The 22,812-nt window shown below is 41.7% G+C and overlaps 1 protein-coding gene across 4 annotated transcripts in view; it reads left to right on the top strand.

The window, feature by feature from the left end:
• Nucleotides 1–385: 385 nt before the first annotated feature.
• The window catches only part of LOC137295710 (nucleolar protein 8-like), a 55,656-nt gene continuing 33,229 nt past the window's right edge, over nucleotides 386–22,812 (top strand). For 2 of the 4 annotated variants that reach the window (XM_067827222.1, XM_067827224.1), the window contains exons 1-3: nucleotides 386–517; nucleotides 2,919–3,084; nucleotides 4,092–4,154. In XM_067827222.1, the coding sequence (XP_067683323.1) occupies nucleotides 2,937–3,084; nucleotides 4,092–4,154 (211 nt within the window). In that variant the 5' untranslated portion in view covers nucleotides 386–517; nucleotides 2,919–2,936. Of the gene's footprint in view, nucleotides 518–1,038; nucleotides 1,098–2,918; nucleotides 3,085–4,091; nucleotides 4,155–22,812 lie in introns of all 4 variants that reach the window. The other 2 variants (XM_067827225.1, XM_067827223.1) reach the window with 2 other exon arrangements.

A 22,812-nucleotide genomic window follows, 5' to 3' on the forward strand; every position in this document is an offset into this window, starting at 1 on the left:
ACCAATAATGCCCGACATTCGTATTCCTCATATATATCTCACATTTCGAGTATAGATCTACATTCCTTACAGCTCGTGCAAATATGAGACGTGAACTGTTTCCATACAGTAGTAATAATGACGACTTTCTGAACGAAGGGGCGTTCTAGCAAACAGAGTTTAACCCTGAATATTCCTATTTTCCTAATCGAACGAACAAAAAAACATTCTGGATATTTTAGGAAGCGAAATACGAATTTTTTAATAATACAAACATTATCAAATTATAGGTCGAAGACTTCCTACAAAAAGGCAACTGCATATTCTGAAAAACGGATATTACTGAAAAAGAATAAATCATATGGATACCCTCGATGTCGTATTCCAGATGGTAGCAATAGTTTCTAAATTTTAATAAAACCCAAAATGGCAGCCCCCATGTTAGCAATGTGGTGAACATGAACTGATCACGTTCCAGGTTATTATTCGATAATGTATCACCTTGGCCATTAGTTTGACGAACAGAAGCGGAACAGAGGTAAATTCAAAATGTTTAACACTTTGACTGAAGCACGGCGGGCAAAACGTGCGTATTTGTTCCATAAGGGGTAACCTAAATTCGTGGATAACCTTGATTCTTGGATCGCGGTAATAGGAAGGAGTCCCACCCGTAACCCCCATCTTTTCACATAGAATATTTCCACCTTCCACGGTGTAATATTCCAACACTGAAATAAGTCCATTGATTGTTCTTTGTACCTGTCCTAGTTTATTGAATGTGTATTTAGGGTGAGGTATGCATGGTAGCCGAGAGCCGCGATGCGGTCCCATACAGTCAAGACAGCTCTCGGCTAGTATGCTTGTCAGTTTGTAATTTTAGCTTTTGATTGGGGGGGGTGGGGGGTGGGGGTGGGGGTAAGAGTTCCGCCCGTACCCCTCCTCCCAAAACATTAACTTATGAACTGTCACTCAAATTAATCACTAGTTATACCATCAATAATGTATGTAAGGCATGAAAAACAATATATGACTTGCAATAACTGCCGTTCCCGTATTCAGCCTCGGGAATCGAACGGGTGTCCACATCTGTTGAGGTCAGCGTGACAACATCGCCATATGTAAGCTATTTTCCATACAACTTGTCAATACTCCAGCTGCATTAAATCTTCACTGTTTTGCTTGATTGTTTTTTGCTTCTTTTCTTTATCAAACATTGGTCTACACAAATATGTAAAATTTACATAGATTGCTCACTTCTGCTCTTAGAAATCCACAATTTTAGGGGTGGTGCGTTTTCAATGATGTTCAGTATATAAATATAATGAATTAATCTTTGTCTGTGTTGTCAATTATGGATTACAGTTTGTTTTCCAATGGTTAACGAACCGTCGTCACCTTTAATTGTCACAGGGACCACTTCGGGTGTGGAACCAGCTTAGGTTATATATCCAGAGGCCGGTTCGACTTGGGGCCGGTTCAGGTGTATTCGCTTACCATCAGTGTACCTCTGGGAATCAGTTGTCTTCGTGTGCCGACAAGGACCCCGTCAATTTAGTTTAGGCTGTATGTAACTTTATCCACCTGACCCCTCCTATCATTCCATTTCATTTCTCTGCATAATTTATCCATATATGAACTATAGGGTTCAACTTCTTTGTTATACACTACACAACGTTTCAAGACAGTTCCTAGTCTCTTCTTTAGGTGAAGTAAGGGTAAAACTAAAGGAATGTAGTATATATACACATAACAGTAGACAGATAAGAATGGGTAACAAGATATACAGGTTTCTATTAATTGATGTACAGGCTTCAACTGATGTACAGGCCTCAAATGATTGGCATGCAGGCTTGTATTGATTAGGTTAACGAGTTACAATTAAAGATGTTTGGATAGAGGTTAGTCACTGAGGATAAGGTGGTTCCATGCATTGGGTAGGTAAACAGGGCTGTCTCTGTTGATTGAGGGCTTGTTCCGCTTGATTGCAATGGCTTCCAGAAGCTTCCGTTTTTTTAAGTCATTGGCGTTCCTAAGTAATGTCCTGGCATTGTCCCAAACTATCTTGTGATTGGGGTTGTGCATGATGTGTTCACATACAGACTTCTGATCCAAATTTTGAACTGATGTTTTGTGTTCTTTTAACCTGACAGCCAGTGGTCGACCAGTTTCTCCAATATATGTCTCTTTACAACTACATTGGATCTGGTAGATGCATCCTGCTGGATTTTTGTATTTAGGTGTTGTTGGCCTGCATCCATTAGCTGATAGTAGCGTTTTCAGGTTGGTGTAGCTGCGGAAGGTGACGTCTATTCCTGTTGTTTTCTTGATGAGACGGCCGATGCGATGACTTATCTGGCCATGGTATGTTATGTTAATTCTGATGGGGGGAGGTTCTGGTTTTAGTTGACTTAGAAGTTTCTTTCAGGGTCTTGGTGATGGTGTTGTTGACTAGATGGGGTGGGTACTCGTTAAGGTCTTGGAAGGTTGATTTCAGGTGTTTCAATTCGCTGTGGAGGCTGTCAGGACTGCAGACCACTTTTACTCTTCATGCCAGGAATAGACGTCACCTTCTTTGTTTACAAGCATTGCAAATTTAGTAAGCTTACATCCCACGCCTTGACTTATTTGGGAGACCCATGAAGGTCCCGGGGTAGAATAGGCCTTCAGCAACCCATGCTTAAGAGGCGACTAACGGGATTGGGTGGTCAGGCTTGCAGACTTGGTTGACACATCTCATCGATTCCCAATTGCACAGATCGACGCTCATGTGGTTGATCACTTGATTGTCTGGTCCAGACTCGACTATTTACAGACCGCCGCCATATAGCTGGAATATTGCTGAGTGCGGCATAAAACTATCTCACTCACTCACTTATTTGGGAATCAGTTGTCTTTGTGTTTAGTTTCCTCATGGTCCAGCGTGTTTCCATCTGTTCTAGGCATCATTATCTGTCAGAATGACTTCTGCTGCTGAAGCCAGGCAGACACGGAGGATCTATGTTGGAGGTCTTTTTCCTGAAATACACCCCGATGATCTGCGTAGCAAGTTTGCCAGATTTGGCTCAGTGGAAGATATCCAGATCAAAGTTCGCAGGGATGAGCAAGGTACATTATACACTATTTGCACTGCATCACTACACCATTTAGTGTTGGGAATTGGTGGAAACTTCACAACTGATGATTGCTTCATTACCAACAAACAATCTTCAGAAAAAGTTGGTTAGCAAAATTTTTCAGATTTTCCTATCCCGGTTGTTATTGCAGATATGTATAGCATGATGCAACTCGAAACTTTGAAATGATGACAAGTATATCCTGCGCATAACTCCCTGGCGTCTTCAACAAATATTCAGTCATAACTTTTCCCTTAGTGAAGTGAGTTTTCTAAGAATTAAACAAGTTTTAAGGCCCTGATAATTTTGAAGATATATTCCATCATCAAGTGTTTCAAAGACTATAACAGTAGTTCCAAAATTGTTTGTATTCAATTATCAGAAGTGTATTTGATTGCTTAGTCACTGTGACCAATCTTTGAATATTTCATTTAATTGAAACACCACTGCTACCAACAGTGACGTAAATGTCTGGACACTGATGTGAATGTATAAAACTGATATAAATGTAAGAACACTGACATAAATGTAAGATCACTGATGTAAATGTGTAACACTGATATAAATGTAAGAACACTGATGTAAGTGTAAGAACACTGACATAAATGTAAGATCACTGATGTAAATGTGTAACACTGATATAAATGTAAGAACACTGATGTAAGTGTAAGAACACTGACATAAATGTAAGAACACTGATGTAAATGTGTAACACTGATATAAATGTAAGATCACTGATGTAAATGTGTAACACTGATTCAAATGTAAGAACACTGATGTAAATGTGTAACACTGAGATAAATGTAAGATCACTGATGTAAGTGTAAGAACACTGACATAAATGTAAGAACACTGATGTAAATGTGTAACACTGATATAAATGTAAGATCACTGATGTAAATATATAACACTGACAAACTTTAGAACTTGTCTTGGGATGTGTATGTTGGTTTATCTATGTTCTTTCTATTCTTTTAGTATCAAAGATCTTTTTTCTAGGTGAACCAGTGAAAACATTTGCCCACCTCAACATCAATGGAACAAAGAAAGATCTTGAAAAATGTGAGTAATGAGAGAGTAATGCATATGAGTGAGTAACAGATGTGGTGACACTGTACAGAATGTGAAGGAAGTGTAGATCTCGTGTGAGTGAGTGAGTAACAGATGTGGTGACACTGTACAGAATGTGAAGGAAGTGTTGATCTCGTGTGAGTGAGTAACAGATGTGGTGACACTGTACAGAATGTGAAGGAAGTGTTGATCTCGTGTGAGTGAGTGAGTAACAGATGTGATGACACTGTACAGAATGTGAAGGAAGTGTAGATCTCGTGTGAGTGAGTAACAGATGTGGTGACACTGTACAGAATGTGAAGGAAGTGTTGATCTCGTGTGAGTGAGTAACAGATGTGGTGACACTGTACAGAATGTGAAGGAAGTGTTGATCTCGTGTGAGTGAGTGAGTAACAGATGTGATGACACTGTACAGAATGTGAAGGAAGTGTAGATCTCGTGTGAGTGAGTGAGTAACAGATGTGGTGACACTGTACAGAATGTGAAGGAAGTGTTGATCTCGTGTGAGTGAGTGAGTAACAGATGTGGTGACACTGTACAGAATGTGAAGGAAGTGTAGATCTCGTGTGAGTGAGTGAGTAACAGATGTGGTGACACTTTACAGAATGTGAAGGAAGTGTTGATCTCGTGTGAGTGAGTGAGTAACATGTGATGACACTGTACAGAATGTGAAGGAAGTGTTGATCTTGTGTGAGTGAGTAACAGATGTGGTGACACTGTACAGAATGTGAAGGAAGTGTTGATCTCGTGTGAGTGAGTAACATGTGGTGACACTGTACAGAATGTGAAGGAAGTGTTGATCTCGTGTGAGTGAGTAACAGATGTGGTGACACTGTACAGAATGTGAAGGAAGTGTTGATCTCGTGTGAGTGAGTGAGTAACAGATGTGATGACACTGTACAGAATGTGAAGGAAGTGTTGATCTCGTGTGAGTGAGTGAGTAACAGATGTGGTGACACTGTACAGAATGTGAAGGAAGTGTAGATCTCGTGTGAGTGAGTGAGTAACAGATGTGGTGACACTGTACAGAATGTGAAGGAAGTGTAGATCTCGTGTGAGTGAGTAACAGATGTGGTGACACTGTACAGAATGTGAAGGAAGTGTTGATCTCGTGTGAGTGAGTAACAGATGTGGTGACACTGTACAGAATGTGAAGGAAGTGTTGATCTCGTGTGAGTGAGTGAGTAACAGATGTGATGACACTGTACAGAATGTGAAGGAAGTGTTGATCTCGTGTGAGTGAGTAACAGATGTGGTGACACTGTACAGAATGTGAAGGAAGTGTTGATCTCGTGTGAGTGAGTGAGTAACAGATGTGGTGACACTGTACAGAATGTGAAGGAAGTGTAGATCTCGTGTGAGTGAGTGAGTAACAGATGTGGTGACACTGTACAGAATGTGAAGGAAGTGTTGATCTCGTGTGAGTAACAGATGTGGTGACACTGTACAGAATGTAAAGGAAGTGTAGATCTCGTGTGAGTGAGTAACAGATGTGGTGACACTGTACAGAATGTGAAGGAAGTGTTGATCTCGTGTGAGTGAGTGAGTAACAGATGTGGTGACACTGTACAGAATGTGAAGGAAGTGTAGATCTCGTGTGAGTGAGTAACAGATGTGGTGACACTGTACAGAATGTGAAGGAAGTGTAGATCTCGTGTGAGTGAGTGAGTAACAGATGTGGTGACACTTTACAGAATGTGAAGGAAGTGTAGATCTCGTGTGAGTGAGTGAGTAACAGATGTGGTGACACTGTACAGAATGTGAAGGAAGTGTTGATCTCGTGTGAGTGAGTGAGTAACAGATGTGGTGACACTGTACAGAATGTGAAGGAAGTGTAGATCTCGTGTGAGTGAGTAACAGATGTGATGACACTGTACAGAATGTGAAGGAAGTGTTGATCTCGTGTGAGTGAGTGAGTAACAGATGTGGTGACACTGTACAGAATGTGAAGGAAGTGTTGATCTCGTGTGAGTGAGTGAGTAACAGATGTGGTGACACTGTACAGAATGTGAAGGAAGTGTAGATCTCGTGTGAGTGAGTAACAGATGTGATGACACTGTACAGAATGTGAAGGAAGTGTAGATCTCGTGTGAGTGAGTGAGTAACAGATGTGGTGACACTTTACAGAATGTGAAGGAAGTGTTGATCTCGTGTGAGTAACAGATGTGGTGACACTGTACAGAATGTGAAGGAAGTGTAGATCTCGTGTGAGTGAGTAACAGATGTGGTGACACTGTACAGAATGTGAAGGAAGTGTTGATCTTGTGTGAGTGAGTGAGTAACAGATGTGATGACACTGTACAGAATGTGAAGGAAGTGTAGATCTCGTGTGAGTGAGTGAGTAACAGATGTGGTGACACTGTACAGAATGTGAAGGAAGTGTTGATCTTGTGTGAGTAAGTGAGTAACAGATGTGGTGACACTGTACAGAATGTGAAGGAAGTGTAGATCTCGTGTGAGTAACAGATGTGGTGACACTGTACAGAATGTGAAGGAAGTGTTGATCTCGTGTGAGTGAGTAACAGATGTGGTGACACTGTACAGAATGTGAAGGAAGTGTTGATCTTGTGTAAGTGAGTAACAGATGTGGTGACACTGTACAGAATGTGAAGGAAGTGTTGATCTCGTGTGAGTGAGTGAGTAACAGATGTGATGACACTGTACAGAATGTGAAGGAAGTGTAGATCTCGTGTGAGTGAGTGAGTAACAGATGTGGTGACACTGTACAGAATGTGAAGGAAGTGTTGACCCATTGTGAATGAGTAACAGATGTGGTGATACTTTATTGAATATGAAGGAAGTGTTGACTCCGTCTGGGTGAGCAACAGATGTGGAGACACCCCTTCTTTCTATTTCAGGATATACTTTGTTTGCAGGTAGTCTTTCCCTCCATCTCTTCTATGTTGTTCTGTATGCTGTTCCTTTCTGTTGGTAAACTGACAGTCTGTTCTGTTTTAATATTAGTAACCTTACACTCGTAACTAGGAAACGGTACCAAGGTTTTCCATTTTGGTAGCATTACAGTCTATGCTGCGATACCCCTTATGCTTGGTAACATTCAGGTTTATCCTGCGATACACCTTACTGTTGGTAACATTACAGTGTATGCTGCGATACACCTTACTGTTGGTAACATTACAGTGTATGCTGCGATACACCTTTCTGTTGGTAACATTACAGTGTATGCTGTGATACACCTTTCTGTTGGTATCATTACAGTGTATGCTGCGATACACCTTTCTGTTGGTAACATTACAGTGTATGCTGTGATACACCTTTCTGTTGGTAGCATTACAGTGTATGCTGCGATACACCTTACTGTTGGCAACATTACAGTGTATGCTACAATACACCTTACTGTTGGTAACATTACAGTGTATGCTGCGATACACCTTTCTGTTGGTAACATTACAGTGTATGTTGCGAGACACCTTTCTGTTGGTAACATTACAGTGTATGCTGCGATACACCTTACTGTTGGTAGCATTACAGTGTATGCTGTTGGTAACATTACAGTGTATGCTGCGATACACCTTTCTGTTGGTAACATTACAGTGTATGCTGTGATGCACCTTTCTGTTGGTAGCATTACAGTGTATGCTGTGATACACCTTTCTGTTGGTAGCATTACAGTGTATGCTGTGATGCACCTTTCTGTTGGTAGCATTACAGTGTTTGCTGCGATACACCTCTCTCTTGGTAGCATTACAGTGTATGCTGCGATACACCTTTCTGTTGGTAACATTACAGTGTATGCTGTGATGCACCTTATGCTTGGTAACATTGAGGTTTATCCTGCGATACACCTTACTGTTGGTAACATTACAGTGTATGCTGCGATACACCTTACTGTTGGTAACATTACAGTGTATGCTGTGATACACCTTTCTGTTGGTAACATTACAGTGTATGCTGCGATACACCTTTCTGTTGGGAACATTACAGTGTATGCTGTGATGCACCTTTCTGTTGGTAGCATTACAGTGTTTGCTGCGATACACCTTTCTGTTGGTATAATTACAGTGTATGCTGCGATACACCTTTCTGTTGGTAACATTACAGTGTATGCTGTGATTCACCTTTCTGTTGGTAGCATTACAGTGTTTGCTGCGATACACCTTTCTGTTCGTAACATTACAGTGTATGCTGCGATACACCTTTCTGTTGGTAACATTACAGTGTATGCTGCGATACACCTTTCTGTTGGTAGCATTACAGTGTATGCTGTGATGCACCTTTCTGTTGGTAGCATTACAGTGTTTGCTGCGATACACCTTTCTGTTGGTAGCATTACAGTGTATGCTGCGATACACCTTTCTGTTGGGAACATTACAGTGTATGCTGTGATACACCTTATGCTTGGTAACATTGAGGTTTATCCTGCGATACACCTTTCTGTTGGTAACATTACAGTGTATGCTGCGATACCCCTTGTGCTTGGTAACATTGAGGTGTATCCTGCGATACACCTTACTGTTGGTAACATTACAGTCTGCACTGCGATATACCTCTCTGTTGGTAGCATTACAGTGTATGCTGTGATGCACCTTTCTGTTGGTAGCATTACAGTGTTTGCTGCGATACACCTCTCTGTTGGTAGCATTACAGTGTATGCTGTGATGGACCTTTGTGTTGGTAGCATTACAGTGTATGCTGCGATACACCTCTCTGTTGGTAGCATTACAGTGTATGCTGTGATGCACCTTTCTGTTGGTAGCATTACAGTGTTTGCTGCGATACACCTCTCTGTTGGTAGCATTACAGTGTTTGCTGCGATACACCTCTCTGTTGGTAGCATTACAGTGTATGCTGCGATACACCTTACTGCTGGTAGGATTACAGTGTATGCTGCGATACACCTTACTGTTGGTAACATTACAGTGTGTGCTGCGATACACCTTTCTGTTGGTAACATTACAGTGTATGTTGCGATACACCTTTCTGTTGGTAACATTACAGTGTATGCTGCGATACACCTTTCCGTTGGTAACATTACAGTTTTTTCTGCGATACACCTCTCTGTTGGTAGCATTACAGTGTATGCTGTGATGCACCTTTCTGTTGGTAACATTACAGTGTATGCTGCGATACACCTTTCTGTTGGTAACATTACAGTGTATGCTGCGATACACCTTTCTGTTGGTAACATTACAGTGTATGTTGCGATACACCTTTCTGTTGGTAACATTACAGTGTATGCTGCGATACACCTTACTGTTGGTAGCATTACAGTGTATGCTGCGATACACCTCTCTGTTGGTAACATTACAGTGTGTGCTGTTGGTAACATTACAGTGTATGCTGCGACACACCTTCCTGTTGGTAGCATTACAGTGTATGCTACAATACACCTTACTTTTGGTAACATTACAGTGTATGCTGCGATACACCTTTCTGTTGGTAACATTTCAGTGTATGTTGCGATACACCTTTGTGTTGGTAACATTACAGTGTATGCTGCGATACACCTTTCTGTTGGTAACATTACAGTGTATGCTGCGATACACCTTACTGTTGGTAGCATTACAGTGTATGCTGCGATACACCTTTCTGTTGGTAACATTACAGTGTATGCTGCGATACACCTTTCTGTTGGTAACATTACAGTGTATGCTGCGATACACCTTTCTGTTGGTAACATTACTGTGTATGCTGCGATACACCTTACTGTTGGAAACATTACAGTGTATGCTGCGATACACCTTTCTGTTGGTAACATTACAGTGTTTGCTGCGATACACCTTTCTGTTGGTAACATTACAGTGTTTGCTGCGATACACCTTTCTGTTGGTAGCATTACAGTGTTTGCTGCGATACACCTCTCTGTTGGTAACATTACAGTGTATGCTGCGATACACCTTTCTGTTGGTAACATTACAGTGTATGCTGTGATGCACCTTATGCTTGGTAACATTACAGTGTATGCTGTGATACTCCTTTCTGTTGGTAACATTACAGTGTATGCTGCGATACACCTTTCTGTTGGTAGCATTACAGTGTATGCTGTGATGCACCTTTCTGTTGGTAGCATTACAGTGTTTGCTGCGAGACACCTTTCTGTTGGTAACATTACAGTGTATGCTGCGATACACCTTTCTGTTGGTAGCATTACAGTGTATGCTGTGATTCACCTTTCTGTTGGTAACATTACAGTGTTTGCTGCGATACACCTTTCTGTTGGTGACATTACAGTGTATGCTGCGATACACCTTTCTGTTCGTAACATTACAGTGTATGCTGCGATACACCTTTCTGTTGGTAGCATTACAGTGTATGCTGTCATGCACCTTTCTGTTGGTAGCATTACAGTGTTTGCTGCGATACACCTTTCTGTTGGTAGCATTACAGTGTATGCTGCGATACACCTTTCTGTTGGTAACATTACAGTGTATGCTGTGATACACCTTATGCTTGGTAACATTGAGGTTTATCCTGCGATACACCTTTCTGTTGGTAACATTACAGTGTTTGCTGCGATACCCCTTGTGCTTGGTAACATTGAGGTTTATCCTGCGATACACCTTACTGTTGGAAACAGTTCAGTCTGCACTGCGATACACCTCTCTGTTGGTAGCATTACAGTGTATGCTGTGATGCACCTTTCTGTTGGTAGCATTACAGTGTTTCCTGCGATACACCTCTCTGTTGGTAGCATTACAGTGTATGCTGTGATGCACCTTTCTGTTGGTAGCATTACAGTGTATGCTGCGATACACCTCTCTGTTGGTAGCATTACAGTGTATGCTGTGATGCACCTTTCTGTTGGTAGCATTACAGTGTTTGCTGCGATACACCTCTCTGTTGGTGGCATTACAGTGTTTGCTGTGATGCACCTTTCTGTTGGTAGCATTACAGTGTATGCTGTGATACACCTTATGCTTGGTAACATTGAGGTTTATCCTGCGATACACCTTTGTGTTGGTAACATTACAGTGTTTGCTGTGATACCCCTTATGCTTGGTAACATTGAGGTTTATCCTGCGATACACCTTACTGTTGGTAACATTACAGTCTGCACTGCGATACACCTCTCTGTTGGTAGCATTACTGTGTATGCTGTGATGCACCTTTCTGTTGGTAACATTACAGTGTTTGCTGCGATACACCTCTCTGTTGGTAGCATTACAGTGTATGCTGTGATGCACCTTTCTGTTGGTAGCATTACAGTGTTTGCTGCGATACACCTTTCTGTTGGTAACACTACAGTGTATGCTGTGATACACCTTTCTGTTGGTAACATTACAGTGTATGCTGCGATACACCTTTCTGTTGGGAACATTACAGTGTATGCTGTGATGCACCTTTCTGTTGGTAGCATTACAGTGTTTGCTGCGATACACCTTTCTGTTGGTATAATTACAGTGTATGCTGCGATACACCTTTCTGTTGGTAACATTACAGTGTATGCTGTGATTCACCTTTCTGTTGGTAGCATTACAGTGTTTGCTGCGATACACCTTTCTGTTCGTAACATTACAGTGTATGCTGCGATACACCTTTCTGTTGGTAACATTACAGTGTATGCTGCGATACACCTTTCTGTTGGTAGCATTACAGTGTATGCTGTGATGCACCTTTCTGTTGGTAGCATTACAGTGTTTGCTGCGATACACCTTTCTGTTGGTAGCATTACAGTGTATGCTGCGATACACCTTTCTGTTGGGAACATTACAGTGTATGCTGTGATACACCTTATGCTTGGTAACATTGAGGTTTATCCTGCGATACACCTTTCTGTTGGTAACATTACAGTGTATGCTGCGATACCCCTTGTGCTTGGTAACATTGAGGTGTATCCTGCGATACACCTTACTGTTGGTAACATTACAGTCTGCACTGCGATATACCTCTCTGTTGGTAGCATTACAGTGTATGCTGTGATGCACCTTTCTGTTGGTAGCATTACAGTGTTTGCTGCGATACACCTCTCTGTTGGTAGCATTACAGTGTATGCTGTGATGGACCTTTGTGTTGGTAGCATTACAGTGTATGCTGCGATACACCTCTCTGTTGGTAGCATTACAGTGTATGCTGTGATGCACCTTTCTGTTGGTAGCATTACAGTGTTTGCTGCGATACACCTCTCTGTTGGTAGCATTACAGTGTTTGCTGCGATACACCTCTCTGTTGGTAGCATTACAGTGTATGCTGCGATACACCTTACTGCTGGTAGGATTACAGTGTATGCTGCGATACACCTTACTGTTGGTAACATTACAGTGTGTGCTGCGATACACCTTTCTGTTGGTAACATTACAGTGTATGTTGCGATACACCTTTGTGTTGGTAACATTACAGTGTATGCTGCGATACACCTTTCCGTTGGTAACATTACAGTTTTTTCTGCGATACACCTCTCTGTTGGTAGCATTACAGTGTATGCTGTGATGCACCTTTCTGTTGGTAACATTACAGTGTATGCTGCGATACACCTTTCTGTTGGTAACATTACAGTGTATGCTGCGATACACCTTTCTGTTGGTAACATTACAGTGTATGTTGCGATACACCTTTCTGTTGGTAACATTACAGTGTATGCTGCGATACACCTTACTGTTGGTAGCATTACAGTGTATGCTGCGATACACCTCTCTGTTGGTAACATCACAGTGTGTGCTGTTGGTAACATTACAGTGTATGCTGCGACACACCTTCCTGTTGGTAGCATTACAGTGTATGCTACAATACACCTTACTTTTGGTAACATTACAGTGTATGCTGCGATACACCTTTCTGTTGGTAACATTTCAGTGTATGTTGCGATACACCTTTCTGTTGGTAACATTACAGTGTATGCTGCGATACACCTTTCTGTTGGTAACATTACAGTGTATGCTGCGATACACCTTACTGTTGGTAGCATTACAGTGTATGCTGCGATACACCTTTCTGTTGGCAACATTACAGTGTATGCTGCGATACACCTTTCTGTTGGTAACATTACAGTGTATGCTGCGATACACCTTTCTGTTGGTAACATTACAGTGTATGCTGCGATACACCTTACTGTTGGAAACATTACAGTGTATGCTGCGATACACCTTTCTGTTGGTAACATTACAGTGTTTGCTGCGATACACCTTTCTGTTGGTAACATTACAGTGTTTGCTGCGATACACCTTTCTGTTGGTAGCATTACAGTGTTTGCTGCGATACACCTCTCTGTTGGTAACATTACAGTGTATGCTGCGATACACCTTTCTGTTGGTAACATTGCAGTGTATGCTGTGATGCACCTTATGCTTGGTAACATTACAGTGTATGCTGTGATACTCCTTTCTGTTGGTAACATTACAGTGTATGCTGCGATACACCTTTCTGTTGGTAGCATTACAGTGTATGGTGTGATGCACCTTTCTGTTGGTAGCATTACAGTGTTTGCTGCGATACACCTTTCTGTTGGTAACATTACAGTGTATGCTGCGATACACCTTACTGTTGGTAGCATTACAGTGTATGCTGTGATTCACCTTTCTGTTGGTAACATTACAGTGTTTGCTGCGATACACCTTTCTGTTGGTGACATTACAGTGTATGCTGCGATACACCTTTCTGTTCGTAACATTACAGTGTATGCTGCGATACACCTTTCTGTTGGTAGCATTACAGTGTATGCTGTCATGCACCTTTCTGTTGGTAGCATTACAGTGTTTGCTGCGATACACCTTTCTGTTGGTAGCATTACAGTGTATGCTGCGATACACCTTTCTGTTGGTAACATTACAGTGTATGCTGTGATACACCTTATGCTTGGTAACATTGAGGTTTATCCTGCGATACACCTTTCTGTTGGTAACATTACAGTGTTTGCTGCGATACCCCTTGTGCTTGGTAACATTGAGGTTTATCCTGCGATACACCGTACTGTTGGAAACAGTTCAGTCTGCACTGCGATACACCTCTCTGTTGGTAGCATTACAGTGTATGCTGTGATGCACCTTTCTGTTGGTAGCATTACAGTGTTTCCTGCGATACACCTCTCTGTTGGTAGCATTACAGTGTATGCTGTGATGCACCTTTCTGTTGGTAGCATTACAGTGTATGCTGCGATACACCTCTCTGTTGGTAGCATTACAGTGTATGCTGTGATGCACCTTTCTGTTGGTAGCATTACAGTGTTTGCTGCGATACACCTCTCTGTTGGTGGCATTACAGTGTTTGCTGTGATGCACCTTTCTGTTGGTAGCATTACAGTGTATGCTGTGATACACCTTATGCTTGGTAACATTGAGGTTTATCCTGCGATACACCTTTGTGTTGGTAACATTACAGTGTTTGCTGTGATACCCCTTATGCTTGGTAACATTGAGGTTTATCCTGCGATACACCTTACTGTTGGTACCATTACAGTCTGCACTGCGATACACCTCTCTGTTGGTAGCATTACTGTGTATGCTGTGATGCACCTTTCTGTTGGTAACATTACAGTGTTTGCTGCGATACACCTCTCTGTTGGTAGCATTACAGTGTATGCTGTGATGCACCTTTCTGTTGGTAGCATTACAGTGTTTGCTGCGATACACCTTTCTGTTGGTAACACTACAGTGTATGCTGTGATACACCTTTCTGTTGGTAACATTACAGTGTATGCTGCGATACACCTTACTGTTGGTAGTATTACACTGTATGCTACAATACACCATACTGTTGGTAACATTACAGTGTATGCTGTGATACACCTTTCTGTTGGTAACATTTCAGTGTATGCTGCGATACACCTTACTGTTGGTAACATTACAGTGTATGCTACAATACACCTTACTGTTGGTAACATTACAGTGTTTGCTGCGATACACCTTTCTGTTGGTAACATTACAGTGTATGTTGCGATACACCTTTCTGTTGGTAACATTACAGTGTATGCTGCGATACACCTTACTGTTGGTAGCATTACAGTGTATGCTGCGATACACCTCTCTGTTGGTAACATTACAGTGTGTGCTGTTGGTAACACTACAGTGTATGCTGCGACACACCTTCCTGTTGGTAGCATTACAGTGTATGTTACAATACACCTTACTTTTGGTAACATTACAGTGTATGTTGCGATACACCTTTCTGTTGGTAACATTACAGTGTATGCTGCGATACACCTTTCTGTTGGTAGCATTACAGTGTATGCTGCGATACACCTTACTGTTGGTAGCATTACAGTGTATGCTGCGATACACCTTTCTGTTGGTAACATTACAGTGTATGCTGTGATACATCTTTCTGTTGGTAACATTACAGTGTATGCTGCGATACACCTTTCTGTTGGTAACATTACAGTGTATGCTGCGATACACCTCTCTGTTGGTAACATTACAGTGTATGCTGTTGGTAACATTACAGTGTTTGCTGCGATACACCTTACTGTTGGTAGCATTACAGTGTATGCTACAATACACCTTACTGTTGGTAACATTACAGTGTTTCCTGCGATACACCTTTCTGTTGGTAACATTACAGTGTATGTTGCGATACACCTTTCTGTTGGTAACATTACAGTGTATCCTGCGATACACCTTTCTGTTGGTAACATTACAGTGTATGCTGTGATGCACCTTTCTGTTGGTAGGATTACAGTGTATGCTGTGATACACCTTATGCTTGGTAACATTGAGGTTTATCCTGCGATACACCTTTCTGTTGGTAACATTACAGTGTATGCTGTGATACCCCTTATGCTTGGTAACATTGAGGTTTATCCTGTGATACACCTTTCTGTTGGAAACATTGCAGTCTGCACTGCGATACACCTCTCTGTTGGTAGCACTACAGTGTATGCTGTGATGCACCTTTCTGTTGGTAACATTACAGTGTTTGCTGCGATACACCTCTCTGTTGGTAGCATTACAGTGTATGCTGTGATGCACCTTTCTGTTGGTAACATTACAGTGTTTGCTGCGATACACCTTTCTGTTGGTAGCATTTCAGTGTTTGCTGCGATACACCTTTCTGTTGGTAACATTACAGTGTATGCTGTGATACACCTTTGTGTTGGTAACATTTCAGTGTATGCTGCGATACACCTTACTGTTGGTAGCATTACAGTGTATGCTACAATACACCATACTGTTGGTAACATTACAGTGTATGCTGTGATACACCTTTCTGTTGGTAGCATTACAGTGTTTGCTGCGATACACCTTTCCGTTGGTAACATTACAGTGTTTGCTGCGATACACCTCTCTGGTGGTAGCATTACAGTGTTTGCTGCGATAGACCTTACTGTTGGGAACATTACAGTGTATGCTGCGATACACCTTTCTGTTGGTAGCATTACAGTGTGTGCTGCGATACACCTTTCTGTTGGTAACATTACAGTGTATGCTGCGATACACCTTTCTGTTGGTAACATTACAGTGTATGCTGTGATACACCTTTCTGTTGGTAACATTACAGTGTGTGCTGCGATACACCTTACTGTTGGTAGCATTACAGTGTATGCTACAATACACCTTACTGTTGGTAACATTACAGTGTATGCTGCGATACACCTTTCTGTTGGTAACATTACAGTGTATGTTGCGATACACCTTTCTGTTGGTAACATTACAGTGTATGCTGCGATACACCTTACTGTTGGTAGCATTACAGTGTATGCTGCGATACACCTCTCTGTTGGTAACATTTCAGTGTATGCTGTTGGTAACATTACAGTGTTTGCTGCGATACACCTTACTGTTGGTAGCATTACAGTGTATGCTGTGATGCACCTTACTGTTGGTAACATTACAGTGTATGCTGCGATACACCTTTCTGTTGGTAACATTATAGTGTATGCTGCGATACACCTTTCTGTTGGTAACATTACAGTGTATGCTGTGATACCCCTTGTGCTTGGTAACATTGAGGTTTATCCTGCGATACACCTTACTGTTGGTAACATTACAGTCTGCACTGCGATACACCTCTCTGTTGGTAGCATTACAGTGTATGCTGTGATGCACCTTTCTGTTGGTAACATTACAGTGTTTGCTGCGATACACCTCTCTGTTGGTAGCATTACAGTGTATGCTGTGATGCACCTTTCTGTTGGTAGCATTACAGTGTTTGCTGCGATACACCTTTCTGTTGGTAGCATTACAGTGTATGCTGTGATACACCTTACTGTTGGTAACATTACAGTGTATGCTGCGATACACCTTTCTGTTGGTAGCATTACAGTGTATGCTACAATACACCATACTGTTGGTAACATTACAGTGTATGCTGTGATACACCTTTCTGTTGGTAACATTTCAGTGTATGCTGCGATACACCTTACTGTTGGTAGCATTACAGTGTATGCTACAATATACCTTACTGTTGGTAACATTACAGTGTATGCTGCGATACACCTTTCTGTTGGTAACATTACAGTGTATGTTGCGATACACCTTTCTGTTGGTAACATTACAGTGTGTGCTGCGATACACCTTACTGTTGGTAGCATTACAGTGTATGCTGCGATACACCTCTCTGTTGGTAACATTACAGTGTATGCTGCGACACACCTTCCTGTTGGTAGCATTACAGTGTATGCTACAATACACCTTACTTTTGGTAACATTACAGTGTTTGCTGCGATACACCTTTCTGTTGGTAACATTTCAGTGTATGTTGCGATACACCTTTCTGTTGGTAACATTACAGTGTATGCTGCGATACACCTTTCTGTTGGTAACATTACAGTGTATGCTGCGATACACCTTACTGTTGGTAGCATTACAGTGTATGCTGCGATACACCTTTCTGTTGGTAACATTACAGTGTATGCTGCGATACACCTTTCTGTTGGTAACATTACAGTGTATGCTGCGATACACCTTTCTGTTGGTAACATTACAGTGTATACTGCGATACACCTTACTGTTGGAAACATTGCAGTGTATGCTGCGATACACCTTTCTGTTGGTAACATTACAGTGTTTGCTGCGATACACCTTTCTGTTGGTAACATTACAGTGTTTGCTGCGATACACCTTTTTGTTGGTAGCATTACAGTGTTTGCTGCGATACACCTCTCTGTTGGTAACATTACAGTGTATGCTGCGATACACCTTTCTGTTGGTAACATTACAGTGTATGCTGTGATGCACCTTATGCTTGGTAACATTGAGGTTTATCCTGCGATACACCTTACTGTTGGCAACATTACAGTGTATGCTGCGATACACCTTACTGTTGGTAACATTACAGTGTATGCTGTGATACTCCTTTCTGTTGGTAACATTACAGTGTATGCTGCGATACACCTTTCTGTTGGTAGCATTACAGTGTATGCTGTGATGCACCTTTCTGTTGGTAGCATTACAGTGTTTACTGCGATACACCTTTCTGTTGGTAACATTACAGTGTATGCTGCGATACACCTTTCTGTTGGTAGCATTACAGTGTATGCTGTGATTCACCTTTCTGTTGGTAGCATTACAGTGTTTGCTGCGATACACCTTTCTGTTGGTGACATTACAGTGTATGCTGCGATACACCTTTCTGTTGGTAACATTACAGTGTATGCTGCGATACACCTTTCTGTTGGTAGCATTACAGTGTATGCTGTCATGCACCTTTCTGTTGGTAGCATTACAGTGTTTGCTGCGATACACCTTTCTGTTGGTAGCATTACAGTGTATGCTGCGATACACCTTTCTGTTGGTAACATTACAGTGTATGCTGTGATACACCTTATGCTTGGTAACATTGAGGTTTATCCTGCGATACACCTTTCTGTTGGTAACATTACAGTGTTTGCTGCGATACCCCTTGTGCTTGGTAACATTGAGGTTTATCCTGCGATACACCTTACTGTTGGAAACATTACAGTCTGCACTGCGATACACCTCTCTGTTGGTAGCATTACAGTGTATGCTGTGATGCACCTTTCTGTTGGTAGCATTACAGTGTTTCCTGCGATACACCTCTCTGTTGGTAGCATTACAGTGTATGCTGTGATGCACCTTTCTGTTGGTAGCATTACAGTGTTTGCTGCGATACACCTCTCTGTTGGTAGCATTACAGTGTATGCTGCGATACACCTCTCTGTTGGTAACATTACAGTGTGTGCTGTTGGTAACACTACAGTGTATGCTGCGACACACCTTCCTGTTGGTAGCATTACAGTGTATGTTACAATACACCTTACTTTTGGTAACATTACAGTGTATGTTGCGATACACCTTTCTGTTGGTAACATTACAGTGTATGCTGCGATACACCTTTCTGTTGGTAGCATTACAGTGTATGCTGCGATACACCTTACTGTTGGTAGCATTACAGTGTATGCTGCGATACACCTTTCTGTTGGTAACATTACAGTGTATGCTGTGATACATCTTTCTGTTGGTAACATTACAGTGTATGCTGCGATACACCTTTCTGTTGGTAACATTACAGTGTATGCTGCGATACACCTCTCTGTTGGTAACATTACAGTGTATGCTGTTGGTAACATTACAGTGTTTGCTGCGATACACCTTACTGTTGGTAGCATTACAGTGTATGCTACAATACACCTTACTGTTGGTAACATTACAGTGTTTCCTGCGATACACCTTTCTGTTGGTAACATTACAGTGTATGTTGCGATACACCTTTCTGTTGGTAACATTACAGTGTATCCTGCGATACACCTTTCTGTTGGTAACATTACAGTGTATGCTGTGATGCACCTTTCTGTTGGTAGGATTACAGTGTATGCTGTGATACACCTTATGCTTGGTAACATTGAGGTTTATCCTGCGATACACCTTTCTGTTGGTAACATTACAGTGTATGCTGTGATACCCCTTATGCTTGGTAACATTGAGGTTTATCCTGTGATACACCTTTCTGTTGGAAACATTGCAGTCTGCACTGCGATACACCTCTCTGTTGGTAGCACTACAGTGTATGCTGTGATGCACCTTTCTGTTGGTAACATTACAGTGTTTGCTGCGATACACCTCTCTGTTGGTAGCATTACAGTGTATGCTGTGATGCACCTTTCTGTTGGTAACATTACAGTGTTTGCTGCGATACACCTTTCTGTTGGTAGCATTTCAGTGTTTGCTGCGATACACCTTTCTGTTGGTAACATTACAGTGTATGCTGTGATACACCTTTGTGTTGGTAACATTTCAGTGTATGCTGCGATACACCTTACTGTTGGTAGCATTACAGTGTATGCTACAATACACCATACTGTTGGTAACATTACAGTGTATGCTGTGATACACCTTTCTGTTGGTAGCATTACAGTGTTTGCTGCGATACACCTTTCCGTTGGTAACATTACAGTGTTTGCTGCGATACACCTCTCTGGTGGTAGCATTACAGTGTTTGCTGCGATAGACCTTACTGTTGGGAACATTACAGTGTATGCTGCGATACACCTTTCTGTTGGTAGCATTACAGTGTGTGCTGCGATACACCTTTCTGTTGGTAACATTACAGTGTATGCTGCGATACACCTTTCTGTTCGTAACATTACAGTGTATGCTGTGATACACCTTTCTGTTGGTAACATTACAGTGTGTGCTGCGATACACCTTACTGTTGGTAGCATTACAGTGTATGCTACAATACACCTTACTGTTGGTAACATTACAGTGTATGCTGCGATACACCTTTCTGTTGGTAACATTACAGTGTATGTTGCGATACACCTTTCTGTTGGTAACATTACAGTGTATGCTGCGATACACCTTACTGTTGGTAGCATTACAGTGTATGCTGCGATACACCTCTCTGTTGGTAACATTTCAGTGTATGCTGTTGGTAACATTACAGTGTTTGCTGCGATACACCTTACTGTTGGTAGCATTACAGTGTATGCTGTGATGCACCTTACTGTTGGTAACATTACAGTGTATGCTGCGATACACCTTTCTGTTGGTAACATTACAGTGTATGCTGCGATACACCTTTCTGTTGGTAACATTACAGTGTATGCTGTGATACCCCTTGTGCTTGGTAACATTGAGGTTTATCCTGCGATACACCTTACTGTTGGTAACATTACAGTCTGCACTGCGATACACCTCTCTGTTGGTAGCATTACAGTGTATGCTGTGATGCACCTTTCTGTTGGTAACATTACAGTGTTTGCTGCGATACACCTCTCTGTTGGTAGCATTACAGTGTATGCTGTGATGCACCTTTCTGTTGGTAGCATTACAGTGTTTGCTGCGATACACCTTTCTGTTGGTAGCATTACAGTGTATGCTGTGATACACCTTACTGTTGGTAACATTACAGTGTATGCTGCGATACACCTTTCTGTTGGTAGCATTACAGTGTATGCTACAATACACCATACTGTTGGTAACATTACAGTGTATGCTGTGATACACCTTTCTGTTGGTAACATTTCAGTGTATGCTGCGATACACCTTACTGTTGGTAGCATTACAGTGTATGCTACAATATACCTTACTGTTGGTAACATTACAGTGTATGCTGCGATACACCTTTCTGTTGGTAACATTACAGTGTATGTTGCGATACACCTTTCTGTTGGTAACATTACAGTGTGTGCTGCGATACACCTTACTGTTGGTAGCATTACAGTGTATGCTGCGATACACCTCTCTGTTGGTAACATTACAGTGTATGCTGCGACACACCTTCCTGTTGGTAGCATTACAGTGTATGCTACAATACACCTTACTTTTGGTAACATTACAGTGTTTGCTGCGATACACCTTTCTGTTGGTAACATTTCAGTGTATGTTGCGATACACCTTTCTGTTGGTAACATTACAGTGTATGCTGCGATACACCTTTCTGTTGGTAACATTACAGTGTATGCTGCGATACACCTTACTGTTGGTAGCATTACAGTGTATGCTGCGATACACCTTTCTGTTGGTAACATTACAGTGTATGCTGCGATACACCTTTCTGTTGGTAACATTACAGTGTATGCTGCGATACACCTTTCTGTTGGTAACATTACAGTGTATACTGCGATACACCTTACTGTTGGAAACATTGCAGTGTATGCTGCGATACACCTTTCTGTTGGTAACATTACAGTGTTTGCTGCGATACACCTTTCTGTTGGTAACATTACAGTGTTTGCTGCGATACACCTTTTTGTTGGTAGCATTACAGTGTTTGCTGCGATACACCTCTCTGTTGGTAACATTACAGTGTATGCTGCGATACACCTTTCTGTTGGTAACATTACAGTGTATGCTGTGATGCACCTTATGCTTGGTAACATTGAGGTTTATCCTGCGATACACCTTACTGTTGGCAACATTACAGTGTATGCTGCGATACACCTTACTGTTGGTAACATTACAGTGTATGCTGTGATACTCCTTTCTGTTGGTAACATTACAGTGTATGCTGCGATACACCTTTCTGTTGGTAGCATTACAGTGTATGCTGTGATGCACCTTTCTGTTGGTAGCATTACAGTGTTTACTGCGATACACCTTTCTGTTGGTAACATTACAGTGTATGCTGCGATACACCTTTCTGTTGGTAGCATTACAGTGTATGCTGTGATTCACCTTTCTGTTGGTAGCATTACAGTGTTTGCTGCGATACACCTTTCTGTTGGTGACATTACAGTGTATGCTGCGATACACCTTTCTGTTGGTAACATTACAGTGTATGCTGCGATACACCTTTCTGTTGGTAGCATTACAGTGTATGCTGTCATGCACCTTTCTGTTGGTAGCATTACAGTGTT

This window comes from Haliotis asinina, chromosome 9 (assembly GCF_037392515.1).
Source record: "Haliotis asinina isolate JCU_RB_2024 chromosome 9, JCU_Hal_asi_v2, whole genome shotgun sequence".
In the NCBI taxonomy this organism is placed as follows: domain Eukaryota; kingdom Metazoa; phylum Mollusca; class Gastropoda; order Lepetellida; family Haliotidae; genus Haliotis; species Haliotis asinina.